Raw genomic sequence first — 18847 nt, forward strand, 5'->3', positions numbered from 1 at the left:
TGTTTTCACTGGCCTTCAGCTTCTAATGCAGAATGTCAAAATCGTAAAGGGTGACTATCCCCACATTGCATATGTTTTGTCAAATACTAGGGGTCATATTTTACTCATGTTAAAAAAAAATCATATTGTTTCCTTGGGAAGTCTCTAGGCCTATTGTATCCTGCTGATAAGGTGCTATCCCCACAAATTCCAATACAAATTTCAATACAGTACCAATTGGCACACAGTGATAATTAAATATCATTACTGGCGGCTCTATTTTCTTTGTTCAATATTATATTGTGGACATTTTTCTGGTGGAGCATGTCTTTTAAAAGAGGGAGGGCAAGTCTTTTTCTTGGTGTCACTTCCCCACTCAGGACAGTGGGAGCAAAGTGTGAAATTCTAACTTCTCCCTTCTTCCAGTGTAAGTTTAGAGAGAGACTCTGTGGCCAATTAGTAAGTCATTCTAACTTGCCGCAGGCCACAGTCAACGTTTATGAGCAAAGTAGGATACATGATATACATGGATTCACAAAGGAAGTGTGACACTCGTGTAAATTAATTTCATTGCATATTTCAGACATACCGGTACTTTTCATAGACCTGACCAACCCTCTGGATAGACTGCCGCAAGTTGTTCCACCTGTGCAGTTGCAGCCAGCTGACGAGTGTTGGTCAGACATTGTTGTCTCCACTAGTGAGGTGGTCCTACAGATACGTATTGTGCGCGGGCCGGTGAGATCTATAAAAAGACCTCGCCATGGTTTTATTGAAGTTGTGATGTAATCCTAAGTGAATCAAACACTCCACCACTGGCAGAAGACGGACGTGTAATCTCTGAGCCGTTGACATATTACCCCAGAATGGACATCATTGTCATGGAGAGCATTGAGCATCCTGAGGTGCAGTCATTCTGCTAAATTATGGTTTCTTATTGGAGTTTCTTGTGCTGTAGCCTCTGAACTCTGAAAACCATTGTGCAGATTGGTCAGAAGATATTATTAACCTGTGAAATGGCATTCTGCTTTCCAGGCAGTGGCCTTTTCCTCACAAAGGTGATTTCCTGGTTTCTTAGAACTAGTCTACTGATTGTTGAACAAATAACCTCTCTCGCTAGGCAACTTCAGTCAAACAAGCCAACTTCGGTTGTGCCGATAATCAGTTAAATTTTCTTGACTAACTTTGCAGCTACCTGATCGTTTTGCCAAATGTCACTCAACTCAAAGCAAGTGTATTTTTATGAAATCACACGAAGAGCTCATATTGCAAGGAATACATTTCTGCTCAATCAGCAAATCTCATGATTTAATGTCTGTAATGACTGTGTGCCAAATGGTCTGTTGATGTAAAAATTAGACTTGGAGTTTGCATTGAGATTGTGCATCAGTGTCTGAACAAATGTGGAAACTGACATGCAAGTAATGTAATATAAACTCTATAAGAGGAAACCATAAGACCTTTAAGTAGAATAGGTCTCAGTTCAGTACCATGAAAGGGAGTGTTCATGCTTTCTCTTTGGCAGGGCCAAGGGACAGCCCTGCTTACCGTATCTCTCTTTTTTTTCTTCTCTCTTTTCTTCTCACTCCTTGCTGCTGTCTCTCTCTCTCACACATATAGGTGGTCACTCTCGCAACAACAGCGGCAGCTCAGAATCCAGCATCCCTAACCTGGCTCGATCTCTGCTGCTTGTTGACCAGCTCATCGACCTGTAGGGGAAGGGGGCGATGCACTGGGGCGGGCAGTTCGAGGGAAGGGGCATCATATAGCTTAGGCCACTTTACTTGGGTCCTCACTTGCAGATTCCCCTTGGCAAAACCTTCTCCCACCTCCAGACAAACCATTTTCTCATGCACAGAAACCCTTATTTTTTTTCTGTCTCGTTAATGGTCTTCTGCTCAGCCCGTATACCGTTCCCTCCAAGTTCTCCTTCACCATCTGTATCCCTGTCTTGGTTTCTCCGTATTTTCCAAGTGTCCTAGAGCCAGCTTCAAGTCACCAGTGTGTCAGGCTTTCAGATCGGCTCATCTCCCAGCTTGTTTGTGTCATATGTAGTAAGGGTTTGCTGTAGTCAGGCATTCATTTTTCACTTTGTCTGGGCTGTCTGAGATCTGCTACCCAGTGTTTTATGTTTTCGCATAGCAACAGCGCTTTCGAACCCTTCGGAGCACTTTGATATTAAACATGTATTAGTGTTTTTTGGAAAGTTGTTAGGTGGGTTTCTGCAAAACCCCTTCTGCTGTGAAGCTTCTTAGTTCTGTCCACTTTGTCATGTCCTTAGTCTATCCAAAGCATTATCTTTACTTGGATTCCCTGACAGCTTATCTGTACAGATGTTTTGCTACACTTGTCTATTTTAACACTGTTCAGGGTTGATCACACATTGCTTAGCCTCACTGCAGTGTCACAGAAAAGCATCTGCTAGCAGTGGATGATAGCTGAACAGACTAGTTGGAGAACATTTTGACATTTATATAATGTAAAATAATAACCCCTTTGTGCGCCTACTTGAACCCTGCCTGTCCAATGACTACAAATCCCACAATTCCCCGCTTACCCATTTCTTCATTACCTGCATAATCCATGACCCTCTGCTCCCTTTGCCTACAACATCCATAGTGCTTTGCTTCATTCCAGTGTTGTCCCTATACTGTCTGTCCTTGTACCAAAGGCTCTTGCATGGAAATTGTGCATATTCAAACACATGTACCAGTTACAGCTTTTAGTAATATGGGTATTTTATTTTCATATGTTATTTTGTGTTTTCTTTTTCCTAAGTGGGCTGGCACACTTATGTTGAGATTCTCACAAATTCTCAATTTTAAATTTGGGAGACCCTGCCAAATTAAGAAACCTACCTGTCTGTATGTTAATATGGGTGTGGCAGATATGCTCTAAACATGCACCTAACATGCTGCAGCTTACAATGGGTGTGTTCAGGATCAGCATCCAGCTGCACTTTGGATTAAGTAAGACTGCAACTTCGATTGCTTGATAAATGCATCAAGCCACAGATGTCAAAAGATGTGTCAGAAAGGCATCAAGTCTCTGACTTGGTTGAATCCGGGTAGTGAATTAACATGTACTGTATACATTCTCAGCATTAAATGGTACAATCCTGAGATGGTTATCAAATTGTACCACAAAGCATACTGGTCAGACCATGAAATGCTGAACTATTCTAAGACATCTAGTGATCATAAAAGTGTAGAGTAATTTGTGCATGCCTAAACCTTCAATTAGGTTTTTGCAGTACCTTTAGGAATTTGCTTAGTCATGTGCAGATATGTGGTGAGCCACAGGGCTAGTGGGTAGCGTGTGCCAGTCCCTCTCATTGGTGTTCATGTATCTTTCCTACTTTTGGATCAATAGTGGACACTTGTTACTATATCTAGGTCTATGAAGGTTGTATGATCACAAGGAGCTGGTTGCTGGTCTTGAACACATCCCCAGACTAAATCAGGTTTTCATCAGATACGTGTCTAATGTAAGCTAGATGCAGGAAAAGGTAACAGTTTGATCAAATTCACTCAAGTCCTGCATATTAAGACAATATGTTTTCTTTTGCAAACGAGCCATTGCATTTCAAGTAGTTTCTTACCCTAGAGATGCTTCTTTCCCGAAAAACAAACAAAACTAATTTTCTCATCACCTTTGGTATATGACCAGAGTTTGCTCCCTGGAGAATTCCACAGACAGATTTGTCAGAGGAATTGCTTGTCTCCTGCAGAATCAGTTACATACTCCATATTATTGTTCTGTGGCTGTTTTGAATTCAAAATTATTTTTCCTCAGATATTTTAACCCATTCTGCAGAAGACAAGAGTCTGTTGAAAATTCCATGTTTGTTGAATTCTCCCAGGAGAGAGATTTAAAACCTCCAACAATACTAACAGTGACAATCAGAAACTGTTAATTATTTTGAGTGTGAAGCACATGCTTAAGGACTTGAGTAATTTTGAATGGGTGTAATTGGTGTAATTAGTATGTCTACATATAGTATTGAATGCTTGTGTCCTGGACACCGCTATGTTGTGCTGCCCAGCACATGATTCAAAGGCAGAAAAATGTGGAACAGCATTAGTGAGTCTTAAAGCTGATCAGCTGTGGGTATTACAACTCCAGTAAGATAACTTGAAAGGGGTAATTTGACGGTTTAGGGGTCACTGGTTTGGGATGCACTGTTGGACACCGAGAAAAGCTGCCTCACTGTCAAAAGAACTTTGGATAACACTGCATCGGTGGGCGGACTCTGTCCCGATAATAGGATGCTACAGACTGAAAGGGAACCAGGACTGTTGTGCTCTTAAGAGAGTACTCACCTCTGAATCCCCGGGGTGTTTAGCAAAAGATAACCAGGAGGGCGTTAATACTGACTTTTGCGGATCACCTGGACGCTGAACAATTTTTCCATTAAATTTGGTTTTATGTGGAGAGTGGCCAGTATTCCGGACGTTGTGTGCCCAAGCCACAGATGTCACCTTTGTGCCGTTTTCAGTCCTGCTGTGCTGGCACTCACCACCCTGCCCCCTCCCCCAGTGATGGCCATCTCGCTCCCTTGACATTCCTGAAGTTCTTTTTGCTGATATTGTCCATATTTGATGTTCTTTGGTTTTCTTGCAAAATGATGTATATTGTTAAACTGCAAACCTACTGTAAAGTGTCTTTGCCCCTCCAGCACATCCTCTTTCCCTGGTGTATAAAGTCACTGTTAGAAATGTCCTTTTCTTTTTTCCCTTTTTAAACAGATAGTATAAGTACAATACATATAAAGTGTTTAAAAGTAAATACAGATATTTCAAATATCACAGTAAGCATAAATGTGAATATAGATAGAGTGCTATAGAATGAATGTATGGAGTATCAATATATAAATATATTATTCTTATGATTACAATGATATATTATAGTTTTAAGAGGAATTCTTTATTTCTGTCTTCTTTATGACACTGTTCTCAAGAGTGTAAAGATAGTGTCCCTATATCTATCCTGTTGCAAGTGTCTTTCGTCTTTTCTTTCTGTGTTTGAGAAGGCGGCCAGCTGTTTATTTCTTCACTGCTTATCAAGCAGAGATGAGAGCAGGAAGAAGCTTCTGAGCTCTCTCCTCTCGGCTTGTCTCCCTCTGTGTCCAGTTTGGTCTGGCTTTCAGCTGGGAGTACTGCGTCACTCCCAGTTGGAAACACTGAAAGGAACTTATCATTCTTGGCTGCTTTCTGTAACCCTGGCCATATGATGACAGGAAGTGTTTATAAGCTAGAACAGGAAGTAGTAAGACAAGAATCATTTTAACCATGTACACCTGAGTGGTTAGGGGGCTAAATTAAAGAAAGTGTGGGATGTGTTCTTCACTCAAATGGTAACATTAAACATATTTATATGTTTGTTTATAAGCCCTCCTGTGTTCAGTATGGCTGTTATATTTGTGGAGTTGGGAAACAGCCTTTAAGCTCTAAATTGCAAGGCTTTCATATTGACTTAGTTTTTTTTTTTATTTATGATTTTGGGAGAGGCAAAACTCCATGCAAAGGAAACTGTAACCTTTATGTTAAATTTTATATTTTTCATGTAAGCACTTATAGTACCTAGCTAAATATTTTATACATTTCGTGTAAACACTAACCTAGGTGAAAGGTAACTGGAATGAGTCTCAGTGCTTTATGTGAAGTTAAAGGTCTAATATAATATATAATATATAATTTTCACATCAGTAATAGACGCAAAAGTGAATTTTTAAGTAATTAAAAATTAAAAATTAGATCAAAGATTTACACTTACATTTTTAGGAGTTGGGGAGCTGTAAGACCTTTAAGGATTTTTTGATAGTGTATTTTAAAGGGTCTCTGTTGATCTCCGAAGAGCTGTTTTTGTTGGGAACCTCTGTGTCACATTTAAACTCTCACATTTAAAACTGGTTTGTATAGAATTGTATGGAAGGGTGCACAATTCCATGTTTTATGTGAGCTATCCTGATTTGCCCCACTGGGGATATCAGTTTAATTGTCGCATCTGTACTTTTGCTTGGCAGGTCGTAACAAACACCCAGCTGTTAAGTAGGCTGCTAAGATTGAACAGGGAAATCATAGCATGCATGTATTGTCCAAAAACAATGCAATGCAAAAACGTCTGTATTTAAACCAACACGCATGGTCAGGATTTTATTCTAAAAGAAGGGAAGAATAAGAAGGGATGAGGATTTTTGTGCAGTCGGTTCAGTTGGAGGTGGATTTATATCAAGTTATCTTTGGGGGAGACTAGTCAAAATACCAGAGATGAAAGCGCACTGGAAAACTATTGTTTGTCATCCTAGTGCGTTTTTTCCTGAAAATCCCAGCCAAGCTCTGCGTTCTCTGGCACCATCTGACATTATTAATCTCTGCCTCGAGCAGGTACGTTTTCAAGACACTGCTGCTACTGTGCCGTAGTTAAAAGCCAATTGGCTCCGAACGTAAGTTATACAAATAAGACTTGATACCTGATGGTTGAGTAGGAAACCGTCCTTTATATGTGCAATTTCTTCTTAATCTTCAATTGTAGTCTCCTTATTTTTTTTTTGAGGGTTGACAGTATGAGTTGCATTCAGAGTCTGAACTCTTGACATTCATCTTCCTGCAGGGCTGCAGTCTCATAAAGCTGCTAATTAACAGTTAGAATTATAGATCGGTATCAAATAATTGTAGACTCAAATACAAAAAGCCCCTCGCAGTCAGGACAATTAAAGGACAGCTGCAATGTTTTTCAGTTCTTGTCACGTTTGCTCTCTTGCCCATGCTTCCTGGTTCCTGATGGCTAAATGCCAAACAAGCTGTTTGACTGGTCTGCAACGACCAAGAGAAAGTTATGAATGGGCATACTGATGTGTCTGGGGTGTTCACAGAGAGTATTCGAACCCTGGTGGCTGGCTCCAAAGCCAAGTACATGACATAATCGTTTCTGGTTCTTTACCCTTTGGACAGTCCAGTTTCAGTTTCACTCCTAACATTTTAGTAACCTAAAGCACCTTTTTAATGAACTTAAAGAAATTAGCAGCAGTCTCAGTAAAGCAAAGGTTTAGTTCTAATGAATGCTAAGTTAAATGATGTGAGACAGGTCAGGGCAAAAGAGGAAAGCACTGAGGTTCCAAAGCCCAGGGTTTTAAAAAAGCCCTGTTATTGGAGGTTTTCCACATGAAATGGGACATTTTTATACAAGTGAAAGATAGGTTTTTTTTTTCTTGCACCCAAGTGCATTTTCTCCAGTGGTTTCGGGTTCCTCCTACTTCTCTTGTTTCTTGTAATTGGAGTTATGTGAGGCTGTGCTCTGTGATGAGTCAAATTTATTTGAGCTGTACAGATAGACATGGAAGCCAATGGGATCCACAAGAAGAGATACTGTTGCCAATTCATCTCTCTTATCCTTGTATTATGTAATATTCAGCAAATCTGGCTGTGATAAAGTTAACAATTCAATCTGTCTGCTTGTCTAACTCCTTCTTTTGACCAGTACCTATTGTTGGTGGCAGCTTGCTTGTATTAATATGAACAGTACTGACTACACTTACTACAGGGCCAGAATGCACTATGACCAATCAAAGCAAGCACTCTTTACTTTTCTGTATATATAAAACGCTCATATTTGCTGATTTTTAAACTTGAGTGGAATCTTTCTACTGTCTTTATTGTGACTTTGAATTGTTTTCACGTGCATCCTGAATGTATGTGAAGACGAAGCCTAATTGTCTTCAGCCGTCACCGTGCATTGTACCTTAACCGCTATGTAAATGAAATGATACCACTGCTGGGAAAGAGCTGTTTTAATGACTTTGAACAGGAGGAAATTCAGCTCTTCACCTGAGTGTTTGAATTTGTACTAACTGCTGTATGTTCCTGCTAATTCTTGTGTGTTAGTAATAAAGGTGAGGCCTTTGAGTGAGTGTTACTGCTGGAGGGTTATTTTACTTGTAGGACCATTGTAGATGTGCTATTTTACTTACAGTCTCGCTAAGTTTTATAGCACATTACACTGTTGGGAGTTGGGGATGCTTTGGAGATTTCTTCTGTGAACAACAGCAAAATTATTCCACTTTGCCTCACCTTTAATGTCTGTCCATACCAGTTGAATACTGGGATATGGGATATGGACTTACTGTATTTTCCTTATTGGTTAGCAATTGGCGAGTGTGAAGAAACAGCAGCATGTGCTATCCTGAGAGGCCGATAATAACTGGGTTTTTGCTCTGCTGTCCTTGGCAATGGAAGCCTAAGCTTATAGTTTGTTACCCAATTTCCTTCTTTGTTCCCTTTGAGGGTTTTGTCATCAGCCAACTCCTCAAAGGAGGACTGAAACCAGGGATCCGGCTTCTCATTAAGCAAAGGAAATCAGAACATAAGATGGTTCACATTTTGTCTACTACAAATTAAATTTCCCATTGGAGAGTTTACCAGTTAAAATTTGCTTCAGTACATCTGATAGAGTTTTCATGTCCCATTTTATACTGATTCTCCTTTCTATAAACCAGGGGTGTCCAATCTTGGTACTGGAGGGCCAATGTAACTTCAGATTTGTGTTTGAATTCCGCCCATGATGACCTGAATCAGCTTGTTCCTGGCTTTATTTGGCCCTGCTATTCCAAGTGCTGGTACTTTGGAGAGACATAAAAAACCTGTAGGCACACTGTCTCTCAGGGACCAGGATTAGAAACCTCTGGCATGAGCTATTCCTTTCTGTTCTACTATGTTGAACTGTAGACTGTGGTGATTGTTACTGCCCTAATTAGATGTGAAAAATAATTCCTATAATCATAGTCTAGTGTATAGAAGCATAGTGAGAACAGGGTCACGTCAAATGAATACCTTAAACACCCACTTTGTACATACAGTACATACACATTAACTGCATAATCAACAAAACTTAGGACAGCACATTGAAGGAATGGAAAATACAAGGTGAAGGTTAAACATTATTTTGCAAATTTGCTGTGATAAGGGGTTTGGAAGTAGATGCGTGTTGAGAGTTTTCCATCAATGAAACTGTATGTGTGTGGTGGTATCAGTGAGTCCAGTGATGGCTTTGTTATAGACTCGTATGGCATGCACAGCGTCAGGCACTGGCATGCTTTAGGCCAAAGGAAAACAGAAAAGACAAAGGGGTGCGTGGCCCTTTTTTTAATTGAGCCGGTGAAGAAATGCATCCTTTAACATATCCATCTCCAGTATAGTCTCAGCTGCTCCCTCTGTTCGGTCTTTGGACCATGCCTATATTGTGTGGCGATTCTCTTCTATGTTTGTTTTTTGTGTACCTTTAAAAGATATTGAGCCATTGAGATGCATTAATTTCAAGGATGCTAATAAAGTTAAGGAGTTATTGAGTCCATCACTGGGGTTGGACGAGGTTTGGTTAATCCCTGTTCTTGAGATCTGTGGGAATTGTCGGGGTGCTTTTGTTATGATGGCAGTTCCATTGTCAGCACCCTGGTCTCAAAGGCTTGTTTCCTGTGGTACATCTGGGTGAGATCCCCCTTCTTGGCAACCCCTCTTTTTAAATAGGAAGCAGGGCTGATGAAGGAAGATTCTTCCTGATGTCTCTGTCTTCTCGATGGGCTACTGTCTCCTTTTCTTCTCAGAGGACTGATCTTTGATTTCTTCTTTCTCCCCCTCTTCCCGTCCTTCTGATCCAACTCGTTCCTCCAAGCCCTTCTGAGACCCATTCCCTGTTTGTAGGGAGCATTATTGTTTTGTGTTTCTAAATTGGTGCAGCAATTTTAGATTTCCTTGGAACTGAAGATTAAATATTTGTCTACCTGTAGATTCTCTTCCCCTGCTGTTGTATTTGCGGCGAGTTCGTTTGCCAGGCTTTGGAAGGTCTCGGCCACATGTTTCTACTTCAGTCTTCAGCACCTGCTTGCACTGCAAAACTCAAGGATTCGAGGGGAGTTGTTGATCTGAATGTTCCCATTTTTGCAGCAGCTGAGCTTGCCTTTGTAGAGTACTCTCATTTAAATAATACAGGGTAAAGCTTAAAATAATTCACTTGCTTTCCTATTCATTCTCAAAAGAGATGGTGATTTCAAAGATTCTGAAATGCTGTTGCATTCTTTAGCTCTTACAGCATGTCTTTGGTATGAAAGCAGAACATTACAGAGCCTACTAATTGGTGTTTGTATTTTGACCAAGAAGTCAGTGATCTGCTCAGGGATCTGAAACTAATGTTTTATCTACCCCAAAAAATCCATTTAAGGATCCAGAGAAAACCTCAGTCAATCAAACCTGAATATTTAGTGTCTGAAAACAGAGGCTCACAGGTTACTTGAGTAATTTGAGTTTTGCGCTAAGGCAAAAGGATACCGTTCCTTCCTTTTTAAAAGTCAGGGTTAATTGCACTTTGGCTTTTTTGGTGTCGTCACCCCCGTGCTTTGGCTAATTAAAGCAGCACAGGAATACTCGCACATTGAACCCTGCTCATCAGACTTGCAGCATGTGGGTCACTCTAGTATAGTTCTTGCGTAAGCTCTTTAAAAACAAATTAGTAGTGTAAATGAGTGTGTCTTGATGAATGTTGTAAATTGCCTTCACCCCCACGTTGACTCTCTCTCTGTCCTGTTATCTCTCTACTCTCTCCACTGTACAGCTGAGTCTCTTGCAGATTTCTGTGTGGCTAACCTATGCAATCCCAGTGCTTAACCTTATTCTTAGACACCAGAGTGCTGTATTTCAGTAGAGGTCTAGCCTTGCCAGTAGAAATTTACTTCTGTGTTGCTGTGAAAAACAAAAACAAATTGTACCCTCTGTGTTTGGAAAAAAATAATTATATAAAAACGCCCAGTTCTGTGTTGGAGCAACAATGTATAATTCAATGTGTATCTTCTATTTTTATGAAATGACAAAACAAGTGTTAAATAAACATGTAAATGTGAATGTAACATGGGTTTGTGTGAGAATTCCTTGGCAATACAAAGGGTTGCACAATCTCTGAACTCACTGGTGTTTACTGCTGTGCTGAGTGTCGCATACAGAAAGAATGCTTTTGTTTTGGTTTATAATAAGTGCTTTTTATCAGCCATTATATATCTTGGTTAAGATGCAGGAAAAGAACTGTTGTCAAGGGCAATTTCCTTCTTCTCTCCAACTTAAATGTTCCTTATGGTTATACAAACCATATAAAGCCATCCAATTAAAGTTGTTACAAGTTAATTATCTGTGGCAAACAAAACTATTAGTGCAAATACTTAAGCGTCTTTCACTGTGAATGGATGTACATGCCTTCATTAAGAAAAGAGATGCAGATAGCTTTGTTTTAGTTCATTGTAGCTTTAAGGATAAGAAGACCAGCAACATAGCAAGAGAGATAATTAGGGCCCTTTATTTGTACTGTTATACAAATCCAATATGGCCTGCCTGTGTTGTTTGATGTAGTTTACAAAGCTCCCTGAGCACATCACTATAGCTTCATTCATCAGTTAGGCTGATAGGGTCTTTCAGTAATGCAGCAATATGACACTGATACAGCTCTTGTTGCTATCTGCAAGAGAAACCAATTATACATCACACTCCGGGGTTTGAGGAAACGAGAAAAACAGAACTTCAGCTCCACCTGAGGGTAACAGTGAGGTATTATAGAGTAGAGATGATGGTGGTTTGAATGCAAATAACACAAATACTTCTTTAAAATTCAAATAGCTTACTGTTTGTGGCTGGTGAGAGGTAGGATATGCACTTCACAGTATTTGTACTTGTACTTTTGGATCCACCTAATTTGTCCAAATCCTTTTCCATGCAGCCTTGTTCCTTTGCACAGGCTCTTTACGATATTAAGCATTCTAAAACATCTGGAGAAATTCTGATTGTTGGTGGGGGATACAGCAGCCATTTTCTTCCCTTCTCAACTTCCACACAGGCTAGCAAATAAGGCTCGATACTCCAACCACCCACAGTGGGAAAGGTTGGGTGCAGGGTTTTTTCCCAGAAAATATTTTACAACACAAAAAAGTCACCCAAGCAAGATATGCAACAAAGAAAAAGAGCTGAAAATGTCAACCTTTTTCTGTAAAGAGAAAGAGCAAAACTTCAGGCCTCTTTCTTAACCAGCTCATTCACTAAAAATGCCTCCTGTAGGCAGGCTCAGGTGCTTGTATACAGTATGTTCCTTATTCCATTGTTCATTTTCATGTACTGTTGCCTAGCTCAAGTATATGAGCTGCTAGTTGATGCCTGGATTCCACCAGTCTGGTGTACTTCGGGTTGACTTCAATATTAAATAAGAGGTAAACCGAAGTCCCTACTTTTTCAGGCCAGTTACGGTTGTCTCTGTCTCACTTGGAAATGCAAAACCCTGTCCCTTAAAAAAGTGCACTGAGGCAACAGCACATACTCACAGTTGTCTCCGTGAAACATTCCAGTTATCACTCTCAAAGAAGTAATAGTAGAAAGAAAAGACGTAATTGCAAAGAAATAAGTGGTGCCCTCTTTCTGAGGACTTTGGCTAGATCCTTTTTTCTAAGTCCTAGAAAATACACGTTGGACAGTGAGTGAGGACGTCCCTGTACTCCGATTGCTTTCAGGAACGGCCAGGCTGTCTCTCTCGCTCAGTGTTCGCACGCACACATGCTTGCTTTTTCGCAATCGGACGCGCCCTCGCCTGCGCTGCTCCCACAGGCTGTCGCTAACCCCTTCCTGTTCCAGGCGTCTGGCTCGCCTGCTTCCCTGTGCTGCCCAGGTAAGACTGCTGCCTGTCTGCTCACCCTGGCACCCCCGTAGGGACCTGCGTTCTTCCTCTCAGGCCTGGGCTGTTGTGCACTTTCCTGTGTTAATCCCAATGTTTCTCTGGGTGTTTTTTTTTATGTTTTTACCCTGGAGAAACTGGGGTACAATAATGAGCATTTATGGATCAGAGGTGTTACTGTGAGACTGAGAATGTGATTCCAACTGCAAAGCAAATTGCAGTATAATGGTGCACAAATCACAGGCACAAACTTTCAGGAAATCAATCCTTTCCAAGTAAAAGGACCTCAATAATTGTAAACTACTATACCTACAGTAAAATAGGAATGTCTTATTCTTTAGTACAAATCCCTGTTTTCGAATGCAGGAGAATTTGGAAACACGCTTGCTTTTTTATACAGTAGGTAAAGAAAGTCTGTCAGCAAGGGAGCCTTGCAGTGGTCACGTCACAGTCTGTAGGACTCCATTTGTAGAAACAAGCTTATCTGTCTGTTGTAGCTATCTTTGTGCTGCTCGGTGTTGAAGTGTTGTTAATGTGTACATAGTGATTAGAAAATTATATATTGTGCTAGCGAGCATCACAATTCGACTTTGGGATTAAGCTGTCTTTCTTTTCTGGAATGCAGAATCCACAGACCTAAATCTATTGTGACAGGCCTTTTGGTTTTGATTGCATTGTTAAAAGTAAAATAATTACAAGTACCTTGACTTAAACAACTCACTGGTGTCAATAAATTAGGCCCACAATGGAGGTGCAGTGAGAGGTAATTAATTGTCACTGATTACTGTATGATTGTTATACTTCATGAAATAACTCAAGTACGGAGCTGCGTCAGCATGTGTAGGCTGCAAAGGAACAAGTAAAGGTTTATTCCATGCTGGAAAGAGAAGAAAGGAAACAACGTTTCGGCTATGGAGCCTTCTTCAGGTGTGAGCAAATAACTTTATGAAAAAACTGTTGCTTCTTTGCATTATCTGCTGTGGTGTAATGATTAGAAAACAAATTAAAATAAGGGAGTTAATAGTCACAACATGTATAGGGGTTTTAAAAAAAAGATAAAGATACCTCTTTGCAGAACCCACTCTGCATACTGAATTCTTGCATCTTTAAGTTCATTCTGCCATTTCTTTATTGGCAGATGTGCAGAGGGAGCCCAATGGCTATGGACTGCTGTGTGAAGGGAGCAGCCCAAACAGAAGGGTCGTCCTGGAGTTTGACAGCACTGGTCTGTCCCAGCCCTTCAGCTCGGGGTCGCTGCACTCCAGTGAGGAGGAAGAGGGAAGGGAGAGTGACGGAGAGGAAGATCACCATGACTGCAGTGGCTCCAGACCCCTCTTGATGGATTCTGATGAGGAGGTGGAGCAGCAGCAGCAGCAGCAGCAGCAGCAACCACAATGCCAGGGGGCCAGACAGGAGTCTGTTGAGCTGCCCCCAGCCTCTCATCTTCCCCAGCCCACCAGGGAGACCATGCTGGCTCCTGACATCTTCTCGAAAACAGTCTTCCAAGCAGAGCAAGAAGAAGGCAGTGATGTTTTCAGCAATGCTCCTTTCCTCAGTCGCCCCCCTGTCCCTGCAGATCAGCCTGATGTCTTCCTCCAGGCTCCATTCGGGAAGAAGAAGGAAGCTGGCAACTCATTTCCATCCCCCCAGCCTAGAGTGCAGCACCCTTTCCAACCTTACCCCAGCCACGGGACCCCAGAGCAGGCTGTCCTAGGCCAGACAGCTCCAAGGTCATTCCGCCCCCAGTCCCTGGCCAAGTATTCCCGGCACTATGACGCCCCTGTAGCCCAGCAGCCTGTAGCTGCCCATCGTGTAGTTTCCAATGTGGGCCGGCAGGCTGGGGTAGGCTCAGTACCTGTGGCTCCAAGGCACTCCTGGACTTCAGAAGTGACCGCTGCTGATCCGTTCGTTTCAGCCCCTTTCCACCTTAAAGCTCCTAAGGAGAAGCCCTGAAGATGTAGCAGGTAGCCAGGCTCCTTCACGTGAACCCTTCTCCCTGGATCTTAGCCAACCAGAATACTGGGGAGCTGTACATTCATACTGAAATTCAGTCCAGTTGTACTAGTGTATAATTCCTCACAAAAGCTCATCTTTTCTTTATGAACAGGGTGTTAAGCTCATCATTATCATGAGGATAGCAGGGACTATTAAAGACTCAAGGACGTGAAGGCGTCAACCCATCATCTACTTAGTGTTACATTGCTACAGGTTACAGATGAATTTTAAGAAGTGACTTGGAGTCAAAGCAAAAACCAGATGACCTTGCAGATTGGACAACTGTAACTTAAGCTTGGAACTAATGCTCTTAAAGCCAGGGTCCTGAACTCCTGACCTTGACAGAAATGGGCAATGTCTTCAAGTTTTCATTCCTCACCTACCTCAGCTCTCCCTTTTCCTCAATGATCAAATTATTCACTTAACCTGCTGTGCTTTTCTCCAGGTTTCAAGCCAGCAAAGACCTTAATTTTGGAGTTTTTGGTTCCCGTTCATTGATTAGAGTCTATCCTACAAAATGCTGCAATACGTACAAATAAGCAAGTACTAAAAACTGGGACCACTTGAGGAATTGTGGTAACTTGAGACATTAGGTGGGATTTATCTCATGTTACATTAATGTCCCAGATAGCGCCAGTTAATTTTTCTTGTGTAGTTCAGTTGAGTGATATGCAGTTTTACCTAAAACCAAAATCATTTTGTGTCCCCTCCCCTTTTGGAATGGAGTTTAACATCCCTGTATTTTCTCGCCCAGGAGAAGGTGTTAATTAAATACACACAGTACCTCCCTTTTCCAGATCAATCCCGATAGCCCTCTGGGCACATTATTGAAGTGAAGACTGGTAGGTGGTAGCAACTTCTGTATTCTTCAACACTTATAGGTGTTGGTTGCAGTCATTCTTGTTTTTCTAGCAGTCTAATAATCCTTCCCTACCTTGTTTTTGGGCTTCCAGTTTGTCTTGGGAATATTCTAGGATTCTTTTCCAAAAATGATTCTTGAACGCATTACTGATAGTCTCACGTCTTAACTTATTAGCTAAGTTTAGAGGCATTTGAGCAATGTATGTTTAACATAAGTGTGAATTCTCAGTACTCCGTGCATAAATCTCAAGACCCTGTTCACATGGAGTCAGGTTAACACCAAGAGGAGCTGCTAGTCCATTGTCACTATGAATCGCTGAGTAATTACTAGACGTCTCTTGTATTTTACCACTTATGTGAGATATGAATTGCTTTTCTTTTGTTGTTGTAGTTTTTTTGTTCTGAGGGGTGTTGTTTTTTTCACTACGTGATCAGCTACAGTCTCCGTCTAAATGGATACGAAGTGTGGGGAGGGGGTGGGGCCAGCACTAGAACACACGTCCCCATGTCATAGAATGGAAGGCTCTGTTTTTAGACGTTTGCTCTGTGCTACAGATACACTTGAATTCCTGGTTTACATTTGGGGTACGGTCGCCCTCCTAACTCCAACTTATGACTTGATTTTGTTTTTGTTTTTAGCTGTGCGCATTGAAAGAAAAATCAACAATCCAAAATGCTGGCCTTATCATAATTCAGTGTACCTTTTGCAGAGGAATCTCCTTTTTATCATCCGTGCGATTATTGTACAACAAAGTGCTGAAACTGAATGCTGCTGACAGGGTTGCAGGGGACATGCAGTTACAATTCTGAATATGCAAGCAATTGGGACCTGAAGCTAAGCTGGTGTGTTCTTGACCTGTAGGACTCTGAACACTTTAGAAGAGCTCCGTAACTCAACACTAGAATGTAAGCATGGCTACAAATGAGAGGAGGCCATTTGGACCACAGTACACGTTTGGTTCTTAATATCTTATTGTTTTGAGAATCTCATTTGTTGAAAGAAACCAGGTTTAGTTCCAGATACCAGAGAATATTGGTGTAAAGAAGTGCCTCATGTTTTCAGTCTTGAATGCAGTTCCTCGGAATTTACACTGGTATTTATTGAACTTAAAGCAGTCTGTTGCTTTGACTTGGCCATGTGGCTTTGAGGATCTGAGTTTGTATTAGGTTTTCTCAAGTTCTACAACCTTCATTACTAGAGAGATTCAATTATTTCAAATCGTACACTGTTCCTTTTAGGACGGGTAGTATTCTGCTTACTCCTCAATGCATTGTGACCAATAGATTCAGTTCCCAATGGTCACTATATCTCTGAGTATCTTCTTTTTGTGTTAATTGAATACCTTAATCTTGAAAAGAGAGCAGCAGATTCACAGAAGCTGGTATTTCTGTTGCACTACTTTCAAAGTATTTGTGACTTCAGTGAAAGCATTACAGTGACATCCTAAAAAGACATTGTACACTGGTTAAGAAGACTAGTTGACTTTTTTGGAGTAACCAAAAAAGCATTTCTGCTTCTATTTAACATGTACATGTACACTTTAAATGGTGTGGATTCATAGATCAGCTATTCATTGTATCAGTAATTTTTATATTACAAAATTCACTTAGGAGTCGAACTGGAAACTGTTCTTTGGTTGGAAATGCATCTAACATTGACCCTGGGTTTTGGTGAATGATTTTGTGGATGTACTTTATCTTTCATCACATCCCTGGAATCCCACGAATGAAACTGTTTGAAGTAAAAACCTAAAATTAGATAAGGTAGACAAAAAAAAACTCCAGAAACTTAATCCCAAATTACAACCTTTTGAATTTCTCATTTAAAGCCTTATGGCTTTTTGTGATTTAGTTTTTCATAATTTAGGAAAACGTGTATAAAGTACATGCCTATGAATTCTCTTAGCTCATCCATACAGAGACAGAACTGTGTTGAAGACCGGAAACGCAACTAGTAGGTAATACAGATTTCAACTTGTCTTCTCCAGAAGAGTAAGTTCAGTGTATGTTGCAAAGACTTTCTTAGTAATTTTTTACAGTCTAAACCTACACCCTTCCCACTCCCTTAGTCAAAATTGTGAACAGTGATGTGTGAGCTAGACTGTTACATGTTACCTAATGTGCTACATCTCACAAAGGGCAGAACTCATGCCACAAGTCAGAAGTTTGCACTACTTCTTTCTCAACAATAAAACCCTGCAATTGAAACTCATTTTTAGTGTTTAGGGAAATGTGGATATATACAGTATGTACACTATATCCATATTCTCAAGACCTTTATTTTGCAACTGTGCTAATAACTATTGTTTAAACTGTCTGCATGTAAAATTATGAAGAGAAAAAGAGTGAAAAGAACACTCCTTTGCCTTCCTGCCTTTGTTTAAAGTAATTTTTTATATAGTTGAGATTAAGCTAGTTTATTACACTTCTTTTTGGTAATATTAACATTAATGGAAGCTTTTTGTATTGGCAAATACACCTGATGTGCAAACTTGCCCACAGTGGTATGTGGTGGATTGTTAATCGGTGAGTTAACAACGTGTTAAATGTATTCCTCGATCCAATGTGCCTTTTCTTGTCTTACTTTCTCTTTCGCTCTTTGTGCAGGGGGCCTGTCCCCCCATCTGCGTGGCCAGGCTCTGGTCAGGGGCTTGTGGGGTCTGCGGAGGACTATCCCATTCCCCTGTTCTAATTGTGAAGGCACTCTGTGGAGATACTTGATTGACCCAAAGCACTTGGCTGTTATCGAATGCTGTCATGACAAGCTATGTACAATTAAAGAAATAAAACATGAAATGAAAGGCAGTTATTGAACTTGGTACATCATTGTGTGTGTGTGTTTAGGGGAGGAGGGCATTACTATATCTGTGAAGAACTGTGAGTTCAATCTCTTACTGCAATGTTTATAAACAAAAGCAAATGCATGATCTTTAAACCTTGCCAAAACTATTTTGTTTTACGCCTGTTCTTACCCCATGCCCAGTTTCATCTCAGTGGTGTGTACAGTACAGTAGTGAATTGTAACAGTAAGTCTTAAAGAAATGGACGTCAATGGGAGGTCTTCACAATGAACAATAAGAAATGAAACGAAGTGAAATGAAAGTCTGTCAGTCCTTTATACTTGGGTTTGTTCAACCGTTTGGAATACACATTTCAAACCTACAAATTCACTCAGGAGAGTTACTCCAAGTCACTTTTTGTGTGCAATAATGCTCTTTAAAGCCTTTTAGGTAACTTTTATGTTTAATTATCTTAGTATAAAGAAGCTGGATCAAATCAAGACTTCATGTGGCAAATTTAAAATGTATGAGATTACATT

At 40.7% G+C, this 18847-nt stretch overlaps 1 protein-coding gene across 11 annotated transcripts in view; it reads left to right on the plus strand.

Moving 5' to 3' along the window:
• The window catches only part of aak1b (AP2 associated kinase 1b), a 63124-nt gene extending 44791 nt beyond the window's left edge, over nt 1–18333 (plus strand). For 9 of the 11 annotated variants that reach the window (XM_088624098.1, XM_088624099.1, XM_088624100.1 and 6 more), the window contains one exon: nt 13811–18333. In XM_088624098.1, coding sequence (XP_088480224.1) covers nt 13811–14625 — 815 coding nt within the window. In that variant the 3' untranslated portion in view covers nt 14626–18333. Of the gene's footprint in view, nt 1–1599; nt 10874–13810 lie in introns of those variants that run through there. The other 2 variants (XM_088624108.1, XM_088624109.1) reach the window with 1 other exon arrangement.
• The last annotated feature ends 514 nt before the right edge of the window (nt 18334–18847 follow it).

This window comes from Lepisosteus platostomus, chromosome 3, assembly GCF_059453375.1.
Source record: "Lepisosteus platostomus isolate fLepPlt1 chromosome 3, fLepPlt1.hap1, whole genome shotgun sequence".
NCBI classification, from domain to species: domain Eukaryota; kingdom Metazoa; phylum Chordata; class Actinopteri; order Semionotiformes; family Lepisosteidae; genus Lepisosteus; species Lepisosteus platostomus.